Consider the following 22,949-nt stretch of genomic DNA (forward strand, 5'->3'; position numbering starts at 1 on the left):
AACAAATTCTTGAACAATCAATTGAAGAATAAAAACAAAAAATACATTATTTCTTATAGAATACAGGTAACAATTGTTAAAAATTATATTTATTGTTAAAAAATAAAACTAAAAAAACTTTCAAAACAGGAAAGAAAACATCAAAATCTAACAACGACTAATACATTCTAAAAGAATAATGTGGTCCGTTTTAATTTTGTGGTCCGTTCTTCAAGCATTAACTTCTGTGATTCCAACAGAATTGGAATTCGTGATTCCATTCCAACAGAATTGGAATTCGTGATTCCATTCCAATAGAATTGGAATCTCACCAATATCATCCATTGAATCATCTACATAAACACACTTGATACCTTTTCAGAATTCAACATTGTTGCGATTACTCGAGCTTGACTTCTCTAGTTGGTGGTGGTAATTGCAAATAGTAAAATGGTTCACATTATTCCAAGATTCTGTAATTATCAAATACCAAATGCAAGTAAAAATTCACCTGGGCAGGACACACCTGGCCTCCTGTAACATATTGTATGGCTGTAACATATTGTATGGCAGAGTAAACATAAAGAAAGCAAAAGCAGTTAGTTCCATCCAAACTCAAATTATACAAAGGAATCATAAAAACAACAAAAAATCTCTACCTTTAGATGGAGCAGCCGGCTGTGACAACCCCACCTCCACCTTCTTCTTCGTCTTCTGCAACGACCACACACTCTAGTGTGGTGTTTTCTTCTTGTTCTGTCGATCAAAGCACAAAACATACACCACCCCCAAATCACTACTTCTAAGAAACAGAAGTTGACGCAGCTAGAGGATGCTAGAACAAAAAAAAACTAATTTCTTCCTTCTTCATTTCCTGTGAATCAACAAACCCAAATTCTTCATTTTCATTGATTTCCCAGCAAACCCAAACCACCCCAACGATTTCTATCAAACAAACAAACAAAATCCCCAAAGAAACTTTTTTTTTTCGTTTTACTATTGAGGTATCGGAATAAAAAATCAACCATCTTTATGCATAAAAATGTGAACTTTTTACAAATTTAAGCTATCAACATGAAAAATCAACCATTTTTTTTTTTGCAAAAAGTGTTAACACTTCACAGCTTTGAGGCATTTGAATGATAAATCAACCATCTTTTGGCATAAAAATATGAACTATCAAAAACCCATAAATATTTTCAGATAATTGGAGCAAACAAACTCTCTGTAATTACTTTTGAGGAAGATGAAAAGAAAAGAAAGACTACCTTTTTAAGGCCAGGAACTAAAGCAGATAGAGCTATGAATCTCTGACTAAGTTTCTCTCTCCTTTTTCTCTCAGCTAAGATATGATCTTGAGCTGGGGTATGTTTGCTGCTATTTTTCGCAACATCAAAACCACCATGATGACTTTTATTAAAACCAGATCTCTCTTGGTTACTAAAATGGAGATCAGTATCACGAATAAAGCCATGTCTGCTCTTTGAAGAAACTGTCATTTCTTCTTTAGGCTTTACGAGTGTTGCTTGTTGAGATAGATTCAGATTCATTAAGGAATGAGAATGATCAGTGGTTATGGAGGAATTCCAGCTGCTTGTTTTAAGTTGTTTACTTGGTCTTGAAGATGGTTCCATAACAGGTTTGTAATAGTCAAACACGCCTACTTGACCATGGATACGATCCATGTTGTCTCCGAACGTACCTGAAATCGCCATTGAATCTAGTTGATTGTCAAATGAATTGACTGGACATTGGAAATTGAAAGAGGCGTCTTCCATTCCTGTCAATTCTGATAAGTTTCTGAAATGTGAAATCTCCATTCCTACAAATATCAAAATATACACACGAACGTTAGATTCTGAAACCTTTACAGGATTCAGCAGATATTGGAAATACCCAAATCAAAAATCGCATTTAAATATGAGAATAGCAAACACCACCGAGGTCCTCTTTGTTTTCTTCGGCCTTCTTTGTGGTCTGCGACAACCGAGGAACCGGAAGCAGCGCCGACGAGCCTTCGCTTTTCCCTCTATTCATGCGTCTGCTTGCAGACGTTCTTCCCTTGCCCGTTCAACAAATGACAACGGGATGCGATTTAAACCTAATCCCTTGTAAAATCTTTTAAAAATAGCAAAAATACCCTCACTATTAAACCTTTCCCCATCGATTATTTTTGGATGATCAGTGAGTGTTTTCCGAACACGATCTGAAAGCGTTAATACCCTGTAGGATGCTAGGGTTTTATTGGGTGGGAGATTAAGGAAGACACACTTATTTATTTAGGTTATAAGTCAATACCATGATTATAGGGATTACTTTTGGAAGTTACTAAACAAATTACTAAATTACCCTTATTTATTTATTTTATTATTTAATTTTTTATTTAATTTTGATTGGTCCACATTGATGCATACAATTACACAATAATTAGTTTAAACACCTGAACCTAGCTCTCTCTCTCTCTCTCTCTCTCTCTATATATATATATATATATATATATATATATATATATATATATATATATATATAGAGTGAGAGAGAGAGAGAGAGAGTTATGTTCCAATGAGAACATTTTTCCCGTGAGAACATTTGAGAACATGTTTTAGCCTATGAGTTCAAAAAACAAGCGTGTTTGTTATTCAAATACAAATTACCCACCTAACTTCCCCCACCATATTATGTCATTCAAATACAAATAACCGACGCCGGAGATGAAATCCACACAACCGTAGATCTGTTCGTCACTCACGTCCTCACCTTCTTCGCCGCCAACGATGGAGTCGTATTGGAAAATATCGACGAGTGGTTCGTGAAAGAGGTCCAAGTTGCAGAGTCGCTTGAGGTCCTGTTTTAATCGTATACCGTGGTGGTCACCATTGACCTCAGGGGGGCTGAGGTAGGAGACTTAAAAGCTGTTGGATATAGTGTCTAAGTCCATAACTTTATTTGGTATGTACTTGACCCGACCCGGCATGGTCCATTTGGGTTGCATGGCATTGCAATACTTGGATAGACTAAATGAGAGAATAAGGCACTTATGATTATTAATATATTATAAGTTCTAATATATTAATAATAGTATTATTTAATTAGTATTGATCAAGTATTAATCTAGTATTAATTTGGTGATCAAAGTGAGACTAATTAAATATATAGGGTTGATTATGACAATCATCAATTCTTTTATGGTGGATTAATGATCCATGGTTTATGGGTTTGGTTATAACCATATAGAGCTCCATGGATAGTCCATGGGAGTTACAAACTCATGGGTCATGGGAAATCAAGAGTCATGACAATTAAGGGCATTCATGTGTAAACCCTAATTGTGACAACACTATAAAAGAAACCCTATGGCTAGCAAAATCATGACCTAGTGTTACTAGAGAGGGCATAACCGATTTTGAGGCTAAGTGACATTCTCTCAAGTTATTCCAAGTCTTGTGGTGTTGTGTGAAGCATTTGAGGCACAACATTTGGGGTGCTAGGCTCACAAAGTCTTGAAGGAATCCAAGCAACAACAAGGTATGTATTTCTACTAGTTTTTATGTTTTATGTAATCCCCATGCCATGCTAGTTAGGAAATAACCTTGACAAAGAAATTTGCATGTATATAGAGAAAACATAGATTCAAGGTTATTAGGGTTGCATGTACACTTAGGAAGTGTTAGAATGCTCAAAAACCCATCAGTGGTATCAGAGCCTAGGATTGTTTTCTGTATACTTGATGCAAAACTGCTTAAAAATCGAAAATTCTGCATTCTGACGACTGGACTCGCCGAGTCCATGGGGAGGACTCGCCGAGTCCATGAACAAATTCATTCTACTCGCCGAGTAGAATAATGCACTCGGCGAGTAGGAGCGTGCTGGGCAGTTTTTTCGAGTTTTGTTGCTGGAAATGGATTAAGATCATTATCCCAATCTGTTTTGGACTTGTAAAATCTGTTTTTCAAAATGATAATGATTATGTTAACCCATTTTACATGGCTTTTATCAATTTTCAAGTATTGTATATAGTTATATGATTTCTTGAAATTGCTTGACATGAATTTGTGTTCATATGAGTTTAGAAGATCATAGGAATTATGTGTAACCTCCATGTGTGTTTAATTCATGATCTTAATGGCTATGATGGTGTCCATAACTTGTCCTCAAGTTATGGATAACCAAAAGTCACTTCTTTTAATTATGATTAAAGAACTAAAGAGGTTTCATAAAATGAAGAGTCTTCATTTTTATGAACCATTAAAACTCATAAGTTACAAATTGAAGAGACTTGGAATAGTTTCAAATCTTGCCCTCAAGTTTTGGAATTTGAAAAGTCTTACACTTTAATACTTTAATTCCAAATTAAACCTTAGATTTTTAAAAAGGTTTAAAAATCAACACTTATACTATTATTATAATTTTATTATATAGATATGTATAAGAATATGTCATTCTTACCGTTAGTAGGCCTCATTCACGAAGCCGGTCTATAAGGGGGGTATAAGGTTGTTGCCTATAAAATGGTGACTTAATGGGTGTCCACTCTCACCCACCGCTTCCTTGATCGGTGGAGGGTCGTTAGCCGAACGGGTAGGATACGACTTTAAATACTCGTTAAAAGTATAATGAATTATAAAGTAACTATACATTATAAATTCCCAATCTTAGTTACTTTAGGAAAATGTGAAATTGGTGCTAGCCCATAAAATTACACTTTGTACCTTACCAAGTCGTTAGTGGAGCGTGTGTGGTTAACCGGCACACTAACATGGACTAGTAAGAGTGGCAAAGGGTAACTTGACTTTATTATAGATCGGTGGAGCGTGTGTGGTTAACCGGCACATCGATTAGGTAATATTGTTGAGGGTACCAAGTCAATTTGTATGGTTATTCACACCTTGTTTGTGATCCTCGACATCCCAGTCACAAACTTGAGAGGGCACAATCGAGATTCAAACATGCCATTGAAAAGTTCAATGTATCTCAAAAGATCTAGGAGTTTCAAAACCAATAAAACCTAATAATAAAATATTTCGTTCTTATGGTGGAAATTGGTAAATCGTCATTTACCTACCTTCAAATATTTTATAGTATGGATTACGGCATCCCTCTTCCAACTATAAATAGTTTGTTGGATCCTAGCCTTAATATTTCATTTGGGTGAATTATTAAGGATTCCTAATCTAATGAAACTTGTCTTTCTTTCCTTTCAGATGTCTTCCAACAATGCTTCTGGCTCAAACCCAACAGGCTCCTTTTCCCTTATGAACTTGTGTGGTAAGGTCATCTTTGATGGATCCAATTTCAATGAGTGGATCAGAAACATCAGAATGATTACCCGCTATGAGGACAAAGAATATGTCCTCGATAGGGAGCTTAAGGTTGTGAGTGAAGCCACTGCTACTCCTGAAAAGTTTGCGGAGTTTGTTGCACATGAAAAGGATGCTACTAAAGTAGCATGCATCATGATGGCCACCATGACTCCTGAACTTCAAAAATCCTATGAAGATTTCTACCCCTATGAGATGCACCTGGATCTGATGGAAAGGTACCATCAGAGCGCGCGTCAAGAGAGGTATGAAATCATCTCCTCCATGATAACCGCAAGGATGAAGGATGGTGAACCCATCACCGGTCACTTGCAGAAGATGCAAAGGTTCGTTGACCGGTTGCTGAAGCTAAATGTTGACTTTCCTGAGGAAATGGCGATTGACATCATTCTCCATTCCTTACCTCCAAGTTATGATCAGTTTCGTATGACTTATCATATGAACAAGGAGGAAGTCACACTTAGCAAACTTCAAGGACTCTTAAGGACAGCTGAGAATGGCCTTAAGGGTAAAGCGGTTGCTACTTCTACTCCTTCAACAACCCCTGTTCTGGCTATTGGGTAGGGAAAGGGTAAGAAGAGGAAAAGCCCTTCGAAGGGTACCAAGGGTAAGACTCTTGATGGTTCCTCTTCAAGTGGGACAAAGAAAGGTCCCATTACTCCTTCTTCAAACCCAAAGGAAGCACAATGCTTCTATTGCCAGGATAAGGGACACTTCAAGCGAAGCTGCCCTAAATATCTGCAAGATGTAAAGGATGGGAAGGTTAAACCCACCCATGCAGGTATTTACACAATATTGTCTAATAACTCATCTAATGCTAATTCTTGGGTGCTGGATACAGGTTGTGGTATTCACATTTGTACTGATTTGCAGGCACTAAGAAGAAGTGAGCAAGTGGAGCACGGGAGGATAAACTTAGTCATGGGCAACAGGAAAGCATCACCTGTTACCAAGATAGGAGTTTATTCTTTATTGCTTAATAATGGGTTAATGTTAGATTTGAATAAGTGTTGTTACTCGCCCGAAATGGCGAGAAATATTATTTCTTTTCATGGCTTGTACAAACAAGGTTTTTCATTTTCATTTGATAATAAAAATGGTGCTATTAATGTTTATTACAATGATGTATTTTACTTTAAAGCATTACCTTGTGATGGTGTATATGAAGCCGTGAATGTTGTAGACAATCTAGGAAATAATGTGTTGTATATTGATTCTTCAGATAGCTTGGATAAAGCATCCTTGTGGCATTGTCGTCTTGGACATGTTAACAAGAAGCGCATAGGCCAACTCCAAAAGGCTGGAGTCTTGGAATCATTTGACCTCAAGTCAGATGATAGTTGCGAGTCTTGTTTACTTGGAAAAATGACAAAGTCACCCTTCACAGGTACTTGTGATAGGGGTGAAGGTTTGTTGGACCTTGTACACACGGATGTGTGTGGGCCCTTCAGAGTTGCTACAAGGGATGCTAATCGCTATTATGTGACTTTTACTGATGATTACAGTAGATATGGATATATTTACTTAATCAAGCATAAGTCAGAAACCTTTGAAAAGTTCAAAGAGTTTAAGCAGGAAGTGGAGAATCAATTGGGCAGGAACATCAAGATGCTCCGATCCGATCGGGGAGGAGAGTATCTTAGCATTGAGTTCCTTGACTATCTTAAGGAATGTGGGATTGTCTCACAATTGACACCTCCCAGAACACCACAGTTGAATGGTGTAGCTGAGAGGCGCAATCGAACCTTGTTGGATATGGTTCGTTCCATGATGAGTCGAGCTTCGTTACCAATCTCTTTCTGGGGGTATGCCTTAGAGACTGCCGCCCATATCCTTAATCTAGTCCCTACTAAAAAGGTTGCCAAAACACCTCACGAGATGTGGACTGGGAAAGTTCCCAATTTGGACCACATCAAAATTTGGGGTTGTGAAGCTTTCGTGAGGCGTGAGACTCATGATAAGCTTGAACCTCGAAGTGAGAGGTGTATTTTCATCGGCTACCCACAAAGATCCTTTGGTTACCTCTTCTACAGACCCAGTGATAATGTGGTTTTTGTAGCAAGAAGAGGAGTCTTTCGTGAGAGAGAATTCATAAGCCAAGGGGACAGTGGGAGGCAAATTGACCTTGAAGAGCTTCGAGAGTCAAGTGGTGAAGGAACCTCAAATGCTATCGACCAACCTGAGGAGGAAACTCCTGTTGATCTGATAGATGAGTCTGTACCTCCAAGACGTTCCACTAGGGTGAGGAACACACCTGATTTTTATTATGGTTATCACATCACCACTGAAGGTGATACATTTATTAGTGATAGTATACTAATAGATTTGGATGAACCTAATAATTACAGGGAAGCCATGGCAGGCCCTGAGTCTGCTAAATGGAAGGAGGCTATGGACAGCGAGATTCAGTCCATGTATGACAATCAAGTTTGGAACTTGGTTGACAATGTACCAGGTCGTAAGACAGTTGGGTGCAAATGGATCTTCAAGAAGAAGACCGACATGGATGGGAAGGTACATACTTACAAAGCGCGACTGGTTGCGAAGGGCTTTACTCAAACTCCGGGAGTTGACTATGATGAGACCTTCTCACCAGTAGCTAAGATTAAGTCTATTAGAGTATTGTTAGCCATAGCTGCATTTCATGATTATGAAATATGGCAAATGGATATCAAAACCGCTTTCCTTAATGGAAAGTTGGCTGAGGATGTTTACATGGCTCAACCAGAGGGTTTTGTCGATACAAGATACCCTAATAGAGTGTGTAAGCTTGATAAATCCATTTATGGATTGAAACAAGCATCTCGTAGATGGAATCTTTGCTTTGATGAGAAAGTCAAAGAGTTTAGCTTTTCTAGGAGTGAGGATGAGTCTTGTGTGTATGTCAGGGCTAGTGGGAGCATAGTTAGCTTCTTGGTGTTGTATGTGGATGACATACTTCTCATAGGAAACGACGTCCCAACCTTGCAGGAGGTTAAGTCCTGGCTTGGGAAGTGTTTCGCTATGAAGGACCTTGGAGAAGCTGCCTATATCCTAGGGATAAGGATATTGAAAGATAGGAGTAAGAGACTAATTGGACTTAGTCAAAGTACTTACTTGGATAAGGTGCTGAAGAGGTTCAGCATGCAAGAATCCAAGAAAGGAGAATTACCAATCCAGAGTAATGCCAAGCTGAGTAAGACTCCGAGTCCGAGTACAGAGGCTGAGATAGCTGAAATGAGTCATATACCATATGCTTCCGCTGTGGGCTCGATCATGTATGCTATGACTTGTACTCGCCCTGATGTGGCCTTTGCTTTGAGCATGGTCAGTAGATATCAAGGGAACCCTGGCAAGGCACACTGGACAACGGTAAAGAACATTCTCAAGTATCTGCGGAGGACAAAGGATTGGGTCCTTACCCTCGGAGGCAGTGATGACTTGAGAGTGGAAGGATATAGCGATGCTAGCTTCCAGACTGATAGGGATAATTTCCGCTCTCAGTCGGGCTGGGTCTTTATCCTAAATGGAGGGGCAATTACTTGGAAAAGTTCCAAGCAGGAGACAGTAGCTGATTCTACTTGTGAAGCAGAGTACATAGCAGCAAGTGAAGCAGCTAAGGAGGCGATATGGCTAAAGAACTTCATCGGAGACCTTGGAGTTGTACCAGCTATAAAAGAGCCAATGGAAATTTTCTGTGACAGCGAAAGTGCGGTTGCTTTGGCTAAGGAACCGAGAGATCACGGGAGATCTAGGCACATTGACAGAAAATACCATTTCATCAGACATCGAATAGAAGAAGGACTCCTCGTGGCTAAGAGGGTATCATCAGATGAGAACCCGACAGATCCCCTCACGAAGGGACTGAGCAGGGTTAAGCATTTACAGCATGCGAGGCGCATTGGGCTGAAGGATGATATTAGTTTCAATAATTAGATTCCTGAAACTTGTAAAATGTAATTGACATTTGATGATAAATAAAAGTTGTTATTTATTTATGAGTAAGGTGTTACTATCTTGTGTTGATTGTTTACTATGTTTCAATTTTGCATGTTTTTACTTCCAGAATAATTATGTTATTATTCAAACCATCCACAGTCAGTCAAACTTTGGAAGTAAGTATTGATTTAAGACTTTCATGAATTTGGCTTGTATGATTTGTCTAAAAGTGGTTTGGACAATGCAATGGTTGCTACAACATTCATGAGTACTCATAAGGGCTGAGTATTGGATCCAACCCACGCTCACTTGCATCACTTCATGGAATTTATCTCGAGTGATCGTGAGATGGTAATATCATATAAATCTTCAAACCTAGAGATATGAGTTGTTGACTATGAGTTGGTTATTCATTGATTGTACGAAAACGCATTGGTAACTCGATGTTATAAAACGTGCCTTTGTGAATAATTCAACAAGTAGTTAGTACAAGCATATCAGTCGAAGTTTATCTGTTCCTTCTAGAAATAGAAGCGATATCTGGGCCCCTCGATGATTTGGTTTTGACTTATGTACCGGGCCCGGTCAGAACCTAATTGATGTGTTCAATTTAGTTCTATGTCGAAACAAATCAGAGATCGAGAAACAAATGCTGGACAATAAGTAAGACCATGTTCCATGTGTTTGTCCGGCTGATATCATGAGAACAGAGGATTATATGATCACTTATCTTAAATGGCGTATCATCATCATCTCAGTTCCGAGAGACTTTGAAAGAGCTACGATTGCTAGTCGGATTTTGAAGTCATATTTGCAAATATAGTTATTAGACTTATCCAAGTGGGAGACTGTTGGATATAGTGTCTAAGTCCATAACTTTATTTGGTATGTACTTGACCCGACCCGGCATGGTCCATTTGGGTTGCATGGCATTGCAATACTTGGATAGACTAAATGAGAGAATAAGGCACTTATGATTATTAATATATTATAAGTTCTAATATATTAATAATAGTATTATTTAATTAGTATTGATCAAGTATTAATCTAGTATTAATTTGGTGATCAAAGTGAGACTAATTAAATATATAGGGTTGATTATGACAATCATCAATTCTTTTATGGTGGATTAATGATCCATGGTTTATGGGTTTGGTTATAACCATATGGAGCTCCATGGATAATCCATGGGAGTTACAAACCCATGGGTCATGGGAAATCAAGAGTCATGACAATTAAGGGCATTTATGTGTAAACCCTAATTATGACAACACTATAAAAGAAACCCTATGGCTAGCAAAATCATGACCTAGTGTTACTAGAGAGGGCATAACCAATTTTGAGGCTAAGTGACATTCTCTCAAGTTATTCCAAGTCTTGTGGTGTTGTGTGAAGCATTTGAGGCACAACATTTGGGGTGCTAGGCTCACAAAGTCTTGAAGGAATCCAAGCAACAACAAGGTATGTATTTCTACTAGTTTTTATGTTTTATGTAATCCCCATGCCATGCTAGTTAGGAAATAACCTTGAAAAAGAAATTTGCATGTATATAGATAAAACATAGATTCAAGGTTATTAGGGTTGCATGTACACTTAGGAAGTGTTAGAATGCTCAAAAACCCATCAAAAGCTTCATATTAACAGTGTTTCTTCTTCTTTCTCTCTGTACCCTAAATCGATTTGTCGTTTCCATCTCCACATGACGATGGTCAACTAGTGGATTCTAGGGTTTAATTCATTTAAGTTCTAATAATTAGACAGGCCTATGTGAGGGTAATTATCAACTATTTGGATTGATTACGAGTTCAGATCTTCCCGATGATCAATTGCATACTCGTGCTCGTTGCCAATTCTAAATCCCTAAACCTCAAACTCAAGCTTCATCTCATCGTTCGTTGAAAGATACTTCATCCTTAAAGCTAATTCGTTTTTAGGGATTCGGGAAGCTCAGTCACGATACAGACAAATCTCAGCAAGTATATATTTTGCTTTGAGGGTGGTGCCACGATTTTGAAGAAGTTACATGAGACATTTCAACAAGAATTTGGTGTGCTACCCCTAATATAACCAGGTTCGAATATTTTCACCTATTGTCATCACTGTAAACACAAACGAATGTTGGCATTTACATCTCAAAGCTATCACAGGATATCACCACTTTAGTGATCAAATTTGGTTTTTCAATATTCTATGTTATCTTAAAAAAAGCAACAACTAGGATTATGCACTCCAGGTGTTCGACATATTGCCACAACCATTACTGGTGTTTTTGGTTATCACACTTGATTGTTCTTTTAATATTCACACCAAGTTCTACACCAAGGCTTTGAGAAACTTAGCTTTCACAGCTTCAGTAATTGTTAGTGTCATACCACAAAATATATTATCTACACATAATAAATCAGAATGGATTTGTGAACTTTTCGGCTAGTAAAGTTGATATTTGTAGAGTTTATCAATGTTGCAGGTGGTCACTCTTATCTCTATAATTACACACACACACACAATCACAATAGCTAGTAAAGTTGATATTTGTATAGATTTTTTATGAACACCAAGTGTTCGATGAAATGTCTCAATGAAAAAGTAGCATTTTATGTGAAAATCCTTAAGTTTGAACCCTCATTAAGCCAAGCATTAAGGCCCTTAGGTTAAATTTAATTTCATATCTTAATAGCCTAATAAATAACCAACAATCATATAAAAAGTGATAAACTTAAGGCTTAACCATTAAGTCCATAATAGAACACCAAAAGTGATTTAAAAGCTATTATGATCAATTTTTCCAAATCTGTCCTCCAACTTCGAAAATTCGTGCAGGTCAATAAGAGCATCTACAAATCATGAAACTTAGTTTTCTGGAAATCTTAGTTTGTCTAGTTTCTTCAAACTTTGAATCACATTTCGAAATTCCAACTCCTTGAGGGGTAAAATTGGCAATCTTCTAAGGCTTGTCCATGCTGTCACAGATTTCATGCATTATCTTGAAAAAATCATAATAAATTCATTAGAACTCCAAATGCTAAAATTCTAAATCCTATAATTAGATATGGATGTATAGTTTCCCACATATAAAGGTACTGAAGTAATTCTTAGTAGATTAGTACAGTTTATTCCAAGAGTGTTGAGTGGTCCAGAAAGTGACAACCTAAAGTTACTAACTTGTAAATTTAATATAAAATCAACCAAAAATCATTAGAATAAGATCTTTATATTTCTGAAAAGATAAAAGGGGGAACTTTACTAATATTATTTTATCGAAATTTAAGAGTGCGTTGAAAGGTAAGAAAACAGATCCTAAAAGCGCACTACAATCAAAGAGAAAATAAGAAAATATATACATAAGTTTTATAAAAGTAGTAAGCCAAAGCACAAGATAAATAATGTTATAACTGTTGTGTAGGTTCTTAGAAAGAAAATGATCCATCTTGTTCATGCTAGCTGATTTTCAAGTTCAAGGAGGTGAGTTACATTAACTCTCCTATTAAGGAGGTGAGTTACATTAAATATGTGTAATCACATGTGATTAAGTACACGATAACAACTATTGAATCGAGATCATGAAAATGATTATTGTCCACATAAATTATATGTGATTAGATACATAAAATAACATGTGGTTATGTGTATCTAATGACATATGATTTATGTGGCTAAGAATCATTTTCGCGTTCTCGATTCAATAATTATTTTTTTCCACTTTAATCATACGTGATTAAATACATTTAATCAGATGTGATTATATGATTCTAATCACATATGATTTTATTTGGAAAAAATGAATATTGTCTATATAAATCATATGTGATTAGATACATACAGTCACATGTGATTATATACATGATAACAAATATTAAACCAAGAACACAAAAACAAATCATTATCCAAATTAATCATATGCAATTAAATACATCTAATCACATGTGATTAAATACGTGAAAAAATTATTAAATCTAAAACTCGAAAGTGAATTTTGTCCATATAAATCCTATGTGATTAGATAAATTTAATCATACATGATTATATACATGAGAACAATTATTGAATCAAGAACGTGAAAAAATATGTTTTTCTATATAAATCATATGTGATTAAATACATATAATCACATGTGATTAAATACATGAGACTAAATATTGAGTCGAAAAGGTGGAAATGAATTTTGTCCATATAAATCATATGTGATTAAATACATATAACCACATGTGATTATATGTATTTAATCACATATAAAAAAGTACATATAATCACACATGATTTATGCCATTATATGTATTCAATCACATACAATGTTAGTGGCTATAGGTAATGGGTGGTGGTGATAGGTGATGGTGGTGGGTTGTGGTGGCGAGTGGTAGTGGTGGTGGTTTTGGTGGGTGATGGGTGGTGATCGTGGTGACGAGCAATGGTAATGGGTGGTGGAGGTGGGTGGTGGTGATGGATGGTGGTGGTAGTGTTGTGTGTTGGTAATGGTGGTGGGTACATCTAATCACATAAATCTTGTCCACATAAATCATATGTGATTAAATACATATAATCGCATGTGATTAAATATATTAGAATAATTATTGAATCGACGGAAGAATAAATATTTTCCATACGAATCATATGTGATTAAATATATATAATCACATGTGATTAAATACACAAGAACAACTATTGAATCAACACGTGAAAACAAATATTGTCCATGTAAATCATATGTGATTAAATACATATAATCACATGTGATTTAATACACGATGCCAATTATTAAATCGAAAACACGAAAATAAATACGGCCCACGTAAATAATATTTTATTAAATACATATAAGCACATGTAGTTATATGTATCTAATCACATATGTTTTACGTGGACAATAATCATTTTTGCATTCTCGATTCACTAGTTTTTCACGTGTATTTAATCACATGTGAATATATGTATTTAATAAAATATAAATCATATATGATTTGATATAATTTTCACATGTGACTCGATACATATAATCACATGTGATTATATACAAGAGAAAACCTAATGAATCAAAAACACAATAACAAATCTTTGTAGGTGGGGGTGGGGGTGGTGGCGGCGGGTGGTGGAGGCGGGGTGGTGGTGGTGTGTGGTGATGGGTGGTGGTAGGTGGGTGGGTGGTTGCAAGTGGTGGTGATAGTGACGGGTGGTTGGTGGGTGTGGGTGGTGGAGGTAATTCATTTTTTGCTTTGTGATTATATGAATCTAATCACATATGATTAAATACATATAATCACATGTGATTATATGAATCTAATCACATATGATTTATGTGGACATAATTCATTTTTGCTTTGTCGATTCAATAGTTGTTCTCATGTATTTTATCAAATGTGATTATAGGTATAATCATATGTGATTAAGTACATGAGCACAACTATTGAATCGAGAAGGAAACAATGCATCTTGTCCACCTCAAATCATATATGATTATATACATATAATCACATGTGATTAATCACACAAAAGCAATTATTCAGTCGAAAACTGTGATTATATGTATCCAACATTATATGATTTATGTGGATGAGATTCATTGTCACATTCTCGATTCAATAATTGTTCTTTTTGCACTGTAATCATATGTGATTAAATACATATAATCATATGTGATTATATGTATCTAATCACATATGATTTATACGGACAAAAAATAATGATGTCTATATAAATCATATGTGATTAGATACATATAATCACATATGATTATATACACAAGAACAATTATTGAGTCGAGAACACAAAGATAAATATTGTCCACATATATCATATGTGATTAAATGCATATAATCACTTGTGATTATATGCATATAATCACTTGTGATTATATGTATCTAATCACATAGAATTTATGTGGAAAATATTTATTTTTGCATTATCGATTCCGTTGTTGTTCTTGTGTGCTTAATTACATGAGATTATATGTATCTAATTAGATATGATTTATATAGACAATATTCATTTTCACATTCTTGTTCAATAGTTGTTCTTGTACATTTAGTCACATATGATTTCTGTACACAAGATTCATTTTCGCGTTTTTGATTAAATAATTTTTCTTATTATACATTAATCATATGTGATTAATACATACAATCACATATGATTAAATACATAAGAAAAAATATTGACTCATGGATATTATCAATTTAAATCATATGCGATTTGATACATATAATCACATGTGATTAAGTACATGAGTACAACTATTGAATTGAGAAAGAAATAATGAATATTGTCTACATAAATCATATGTGATTAAATATATATAATCACATGTGATTAAATATATTAGAACAATTATTGAATCGACGCAAGAATAAATATTTTACATACGAATCATATGTGATTAAATAAATATAATCACATGTGATTAAATACACAAGAACAACTATTAAATCAAGACGTGAAAAAAAATATTGTCCATATAAATCATATGTGATTAAATACATATAATCACATGTGATTTAATACACGATGCCAATTATTAAATCAAAAACACGAAAATAAATACGACCCACATAAATAATATTTTATTAAATACATATAATCACATGTAGTTATATGTATCTAATCACATATGATTTACGTGGACAATATTCATTTTTGCATTCTCGATTCACTAGTTTTTCACGTGTATTTAATCACATGTGATTATATGTATTTAATAACATATAAATCATATATGATTCGATACATATAATCACATGTGACTCGATACATATAATCACATGTGATTATATACAAGAGAAAACCTAATGAATCAAAAACACAATAATAAATCTTTGTAGGTGTGGGTGGTGGTGATGGTTGTGGTGGTGGTGGGTGGTAGTGGGTGGTGGATAGTGATAGGTGGTGGGTGGTGGTGGTGGCGAGTGGTGGTTGGTGGTGGTGGGTGGTGGTTATGGTGGGGGTGGCGGGTGTTGGTGAGTGGTGATGGGTGGTGGGTAGTGATGGGTAGTAGTGGCGGGTGGTGGTGGTTGGGTGGTGATGGTGGTGGGTGGTGATGGTGGTGGCGGGTGGTGGTTGGTGGTGGTAGTCGTGGTGGGTAGTAATGGGTGGTGGTTGGTGGTGGTGGTGAGTGATGGGTGGTGGTGGTGGGTAGTGGTGGTGATGGGTGGTAGGTAGTGGTTATGGGTGGTGGTGGCATGCGGTGGTGATGGGTGGTAGAGGTGGGTGGTGGTGACAGGTGGTGGTGGTTGGGTGGTGATGGTGGTGGCGGGTGGTGGTTGGTGGTGGTGGTGGGTGGTGGGTAGCGATGGGTGGTGTATGGTGGTTGGTGGTGATGGTGGTGGCGGGTGGTGGGTAGTGATGGGTGATGGTGACGGGTGGTGGTGGGTGGTGGGTAGTGATGGGTGGTGGGTGGTGGTTGGTGGTGGTGGGTAGTGATGGGTGGTGGTGGCGGGTGGTGGTTGGTGGTGGTGGTGGTGGTTGTGGTGGGTGGGTGGTGGTGAGTAGTGATGGGTGGTGGGTAGTGGTTGGTGGTGGTGGGTGGTGGCGGGTGGTGGTAGTGGCGGGTGGTAATGATGGGTGGTAGGTAGTGGTTGTTGGTGATGGTGGCGGGCGGTGATGATGGGTGGTGGAGGTGGGTGGTGGTGATGGGTGGTGGTGGTTAGGTGGTGATGGTGGCGGGTGGTGATGGTGGTGGCGGAGGTGGTTGGTGGTGGTGGTGGGTGCGTAGTGATGGGTGGTGAGTGGTGGTTGGTGGTGGTGGTTAGTGATGGGTGGTGGTGGCGTGTGGTGGTGGTGGGTGGTGGTGGCGGGTGGTGGTGATGGGAGGTAGGTAGTGGTCGTTGGTGGTGGTGGTGGGCGGTGGTGATGGGTGGTGGAGGTGGGTGGTGGTGGTTGGGTGGTGATGGTGGTGGGTGGTGATGGTGGTGGCGGGTGATGGTTGGTGGTGGTGGGTGGTGGTGGGTGGTGGGTGGTGGGTAGTGATGGGTGGTGGTTGGTGGGTGGTGGTGGGTGGTGGGTGGTGGGTAGTGATGGGTGGTGGTTGGTGGTGGTGGTTAGTGATGGGTGATGGTGGCGCGTGGTGGTGGTGTTGGTTGGGTGGTGAGTGGTGTTAGTTAGTGGATTTTTTAATTGTTTGTAATTATTTTTTGATTTATATGAATATTATTTTATAATTTTAATTAAAAAAAATTGTGTTTTTCAAATTTGTTCTCAAATGTTCTCGCGATAAGAAATTGAAAAGAAATCTTAAAAAAAATATAAAATCGAGCATATATCTACGTTCAGGAGAAAAAAAATTGGAAAAAAAATATTGCATCATTAAAATTGATCCATGTAAGGGTCGAAATTGTATTGTAAGGTGTCGAAATGTAATGTTATTTTACAAATGCATTTGGTGTCGAAACTAGAAAGTTTAGTCCTTTGTAATTTTTTGTATGCTTTACTATTTTCCTATAAATAGGAAATGTTACTTAGAGTTAGATAAGAGTTTTGGAGTTGTTCTTGTCTATTTTTCTCTCTGTAACCGTGAAGCATAATATGAGCTGAAACAAGATGTTATTTACATTCTGTGTTCTCAATTCTCGATACTCTGATTTTGATTTCATTACTTGATTCAATACTTCATCAATTGGTATCAGAGCAAGAATCATATCTCTGCGATCTGATTTTCATTCTGAATCAAAAGGTTTTTGAATCAAATTTTCGATTCAAAACTTTACGCGCCTTTTGTTTTGAAAATCATAATTGATCTACAGTTGTGATTCGATTCTGCAACTGATTTGTTGAATCGAGTGTTCTGCTTGAAATCTATGATCGTTTCAGCTATTTGTTTCCAAAAACTCTGAAGTTTTTTTGAAAAATTCATCCGTACATTCATGGCTAATTTCAACCTGAACTCAATGACATCCTATTCTCATCTGCGAGGATCTTCAACTAAGATTCCTATGCTCATTCCTGAATACTATGATCAGTGGGCTGATTGCATGCAAGACTACTTAAACGGGCTGGATGAGGAGCTCTGGTCTTGTATTACTGGAAATGGTACTCCTCCACCAAATGTTCAAGAAATTGGATCTTCATCTGGAACTTCAAGTGTTACTGATCAATCTGATAGACTGAAGAAGCTTGAGAAAAGATGTATGAGAGAATTGTGTGGTGTGTTGCCTCCTGTTGTGTACAACTATGTCAGAAGTTGTACAACTGCAAAAGACATCTGGAACAATCTCAAAGAAAAGTTTCAAGGAAGTGAAAAGACTAAAACCAATTCTATAAAACATTGTTTGATTGAATTAAAAGAATTCAAACAGAAGGATGGTGAATCGATAGAAGATTACTATGATCGTTTGAACGAATTAATCTACAAATGTAATCGCCATGGAATTACTCGAACAACCATGGAGTTCAATCTGACATTCATCATTGGCTTACGCAAACAATGGAGGAATGTGACATTAATGGTGAAAACTCAGCAGAGTTTCGATACTTCGACGCTTAATGACTTGTACAATCTGCTAAAAACTCATGAAGGAGAAGTAAATGAAATTGCTGAGGAATCGAAAATGAGTCTTGGAGGACCACTAGCTTTGATGTTGAAAGTTAATGAGAAAGAGTCAGTCGAAAAGGAAGATTCTAATAGTGAAGGATTTTTGGTTAATTCGGACGATGAAGCTGTTGCATTTTACTCGAATAATAGGGTAAAGAAGTTTTTCAAGAAACCTTTTAACTCAAAGTCGAAAATTGGTGAGGGAAAAGGAAGATTCATGGCAAAAGCAGGAGGAGAAGAGAAAAAGAAAAGTGAGAAAAGTGATATTAAAGAGGAAGAGCAGAAAGTTGAGAAAAAGCCGAAAAGAGACTTTGGAATTGATTGTCACTATTGTCATGGTGCAAATCATATGTCTAGTGATTGTATGCTTCGAAAGAAGAATAAAAAAAAAATAAAGTGAAAGACGAAGCATATTATGTTGAACGCTTGGAGGAAGTAAGGGCGAAAGCAAAAGGAATCTCTCTTGTGGAAAAAGGTGAGGATGATGATGAAGGAACATACCAAATCTGGTCCTCAGATTCTGATGACGAGGAAATGCGTAATCCTATGCATGGGTCGATGTATGCCAAGTTTGAGGAAGAAAGTGATGAATCGGTGATTGGTCGTTGTTTTATGACCAAAGGAGGAGATAAATCACCCATGACAACAAAGGTACGTTCTATTCTTCAATCGTTTAGTATTCCTTTAAGTGAATATGATTATGAATTAATTGCTTTTGATGATACTATTGCTTATTTCGATACTTTGGTTATCTCTGCTAGTAACGAGGCTAAGAAATCAACTTCTCAGTTGCTAGAGGTTCAGAAGCAGTTAGATTTCAAGAAAATAAAAGTAGAAAGTATAGAGTTACAGATTACAAATATAATGTGTGATAGGGATTCATTGAGTAGTGAAGTGAAATTGTTGTTAGCTCAAAGAAACATATATTGTAATTCTGCTAAAAGACTCTACGCAAAATTAACTGCTTTGCATCATTCATCTAATATAAGCAAGGAACAACATAGGAAGTTATTACCTTTTCTAGCTTACGAGAGAGAGAAGGTTGATAATATTTCTTATGATTGTGAGAAAACAATTGCAGAATTTGATAAAATTCCTGATAATAGATATGCTTATGGAATTGTGAAAATAGACGAATATCTTGATGTAGATGAATTAGTTCATTTTGTAAATGATACCTTGACCAAAACTGAACAAATTAAAATTTTGAAAAGAACTGAGAATTCGACATCTGATTCTCAATCTAATTTTGCTGATATTAAAGATAATTTTGATAATATTAGCGAAATTAGTGATTTTGAGGATGTTGAGTGTTCTCAGTTGTCTATCGTTAATGTTACCTCTAAGTCTAAAGGAAAAGAAAAGTGTAATGATTCGTTGGTTAAGATTGACACTGACAAACCCTCAACTTCGAAAGTTTTTGATTTCGATCATGTGAGTGTCAGAGATAGTCAAACTGATAGCAGTGATGATGAAACTGGTGATGAAGTTTCGAAAAAACCACCACCAACAAGTAAAAATTCGAAAGAAACAACAATTCCACAAATTGTTGTTGATCAAGTTATGGTGACACTGAAAAATTCGACAAAGTAATGACTGAAAAGGATGCTCATTATCTCGAAACTAATCAAGTGGTGTATCCGAACTTCAAATGCTCAGATGATGTTGTGTTTCCAAACCAAGTGTTTGTGACAAAAGGAAATGTCGAAAACATTTAACCAGAATTTAACAAATTGGTTGAAGAAGATAACAAACAAACATCTGATGAAGGATTTTTTGCAAATCAAAGTATTATCGAAAATAATCTCACAAAGAATACATACACTTTTCAAAGACAAAAACCTCAAAGAATATGGATTGAAAAACAAAAAGTTTCAAACAAAATTCCAAAACAAATTGAGGAGAAAACGGAGCAAGTTGTCAAAATCAACTCAAAAGAATTTAAAGATCAAATTGACAAATTTTCGAAAAATAATGAAATTTCAAAAAGACAAGCACGAAAGAAAATTTTCTGGCAAACTATTGTGTCTCGAAAGAAACAAAACGGATTGACAAAGAAAACATCTGAAAAGACAGAGTTCAAATCTGTTACGACAAAGTCTTCGTCAAATTCAGGCAATCAGAAAAATCTCGCTCAATTGAATAAATCATTGTCTGAATCCATTTCACTAACTACATTTTCGAAAGATAAAACACAAACCACTATATCATTTTCGAAAAATTTCAATCATTCATCAAAGAAATTTCAAAACCAAAATTTCGAAAATAGATTTTCTCATCATTCACAACAAAGATTTTCTCAAAATCAAAATTTAAAACACAATCCTCCACCAACTCAATCAAAGAATTTTCAAAATCGATTTTCACGTAACACAAATGTCGAAAACAGTGTTAAAAATCGTCAAATTGGAAAATTTCGTCCTAAATCAAATATTGATTTCACTCCACAAAAACCAAATTTTCCAAATCCTTCTGGGAAGCAGAATTCAAAAGTTTCATACACTAAGGGTTCATCAAATGTGAAGAATATCGACCATTGGCTTGAAGGAAAACAAAAAGTGTTTCAATATCACAATTTTTCCCAACAACAAATTCGGGAAGCTTATGAGAAATATGTGAATGATTCTTCAAACGGAAGTTCATCTTCAAAAGAATCAAATATTCCTGCGAAAACATGGACATCAGTTTCGAAAGATAGACATGATGAGAAACAAACTGAGAACAAAAAGGCGAATGTCAGTGACAATCCTAAACCTTCGAAAACTTATGTTTCTACTCCTTTACCTAATGATGTCGACTTAATTGATACTTTCAAATCAAAAGTTCGTGATTGGGTTTTAGGTTCTTCATTTCACTCGGTTTTCAAAACTAATAACCAAGGACCCAAACAGCCTTGGGTACCTAAATTCTTTCATTAATTGCAGGTTTTGTGTAACGAGCAATATGATGATAAATGGTACATTGATAGTGGTTGCTCTCGTCACATGACTGGAAAGAAGGAGAATTTGCATGATTATCGAAGTTTGGTGAATGCAGGAGTAGTTAAATTTGGAAACAATCACAAGTGTCAGGTGAAAGGATATGGAAAAGTCATGAATGGGAAGTTTACTGTTAAGAGAGTCGCATATGTCGAAGGTCTTCAACATAACTTGATAAGTGTTTCACAACGTGTTGTGGGCACTGGCAATCAAGTGGTATTTAACGAAGCAGGAAACATCATTTCTAATGTTAACACTAAAGAAGTTTTGCTCAAATCCAAACGACATGGGGACATGTTTACTCTTGATATCAAACCAATCGTTGGAAAACCCTCAGTGTGTTTACTCTCGAAAGCTTCAGCTGATGTTAGCTGGCTTTGGCATCGAAGACTCTCTCACTTGAATTTTCGAAATATCAACAAATTGGTAGTTGATGATCTTGTCCGCGGTTTGCCCGTGTTAAAGTTTGATAATGATACTTTATGTGCAGCTTGCGAACAAGGAAAACAACATCGCAAAGGTCATCCTGTGGTTATTGATTCAAAGATTGTTGAACTGTTGGAATTACTTCACATTGACTTATGTGGACCATCGACTGTTGAGACACTCAACAAGAAACGATACATTTTAGTTATTGTTGATGATTTTTCACGGTTTACTTGGGTTTATTTTCTCAGGTTAAAATCTGAGGTTGCTCAAGTAATGATCGACTTTATCAAGAAGATAGAGATCAGCTTATAGAAGAAAGTTCGAAAAATCAAAAGCGACAATGGTTTTGAATTTAAGTATAACTTTCTTGATTTGTTTTTAGTTGATCAAGGGATTTCGCATAATTTCTCTTCACCATATACACCTCAGCATAATGGTGTGGTTGACAGAAGAAATCGTTCTCTCTGTGAAGCAGCACGAACAATGCTTACATATGCGAATTTTCCTCAATATCTTTGGGCTGAAGCTGTTTCCACTGCATGCTTTACTCAAAACAGATCGTTTATTCATCGTCGTTTTAACATTACTCCTTATGAAATTCTTAATAACCGAAAACCTAATGTCAAATTCTTTCATGTTTTTGGTTGCAGGTGTTTTATCATGAATTGCAAGGATAATCTTTCGAAATTCTAGTCCAAAGCTGACGAAGGAATTTTATTGGGATATTCTCATAATTCGGTTGCATATCGAGTTTTGAATAAACGGACACGCAAAGTGGAAGAAACATTTAATCTAACCTTTGATGATGATTAT

General features: G+C 36.4%; 1 protein-coding gene across 1 annotated transcript; it reads right to left on the minus strand.

The window, feature by feature from the left end:
• Positions 1–846: 846 nt before the first annotated feature.
• On the minus strand, positions 847–1,799 carry LOC145164677 (uncharacterized). Its single transcript, XM_079083386.1, has 3 exons — positions 1,248–1,799; positions 1,037–1,045; positions 847–924 (listed from the first exon to the last, which is right to left on the minus strand). Exons 1-3 carry the CDS (start codon positions 1,797–1,799, stop codon positions 847–849), a joined length of 639 nt encoding a protein of 212 aa, XP_078939512.1.
• Between the last annotated feature and the right edge of the window lie 21,150 nt (positions 1,800–22,949).

The sequence above is a fragment of the Lactuca virosa genome, chromosome 3, assembly GCF_052849685.1.
Source record: "Lactuca virosa cultivar CGN04683 chromosome 3, Lactuca_virosa_CGN04683_v6, whole genome shotgun sequence".
NCBI lineage: Eukaryota > Viridiplantae > Streptophyta > Magnoliopsida > Asterales > Asteraceae > Lactuca > Lactuca virosa.

Excerpts from the sequence above, each read along its gene's own strand:
- LOC145164677 (XM_079083386.1), bottom strand. The coding sequence starts at position 1,799 with ATGGAGATTTCACATTTCAGAAACTTATCAGAATTGACAGGAATGGAA.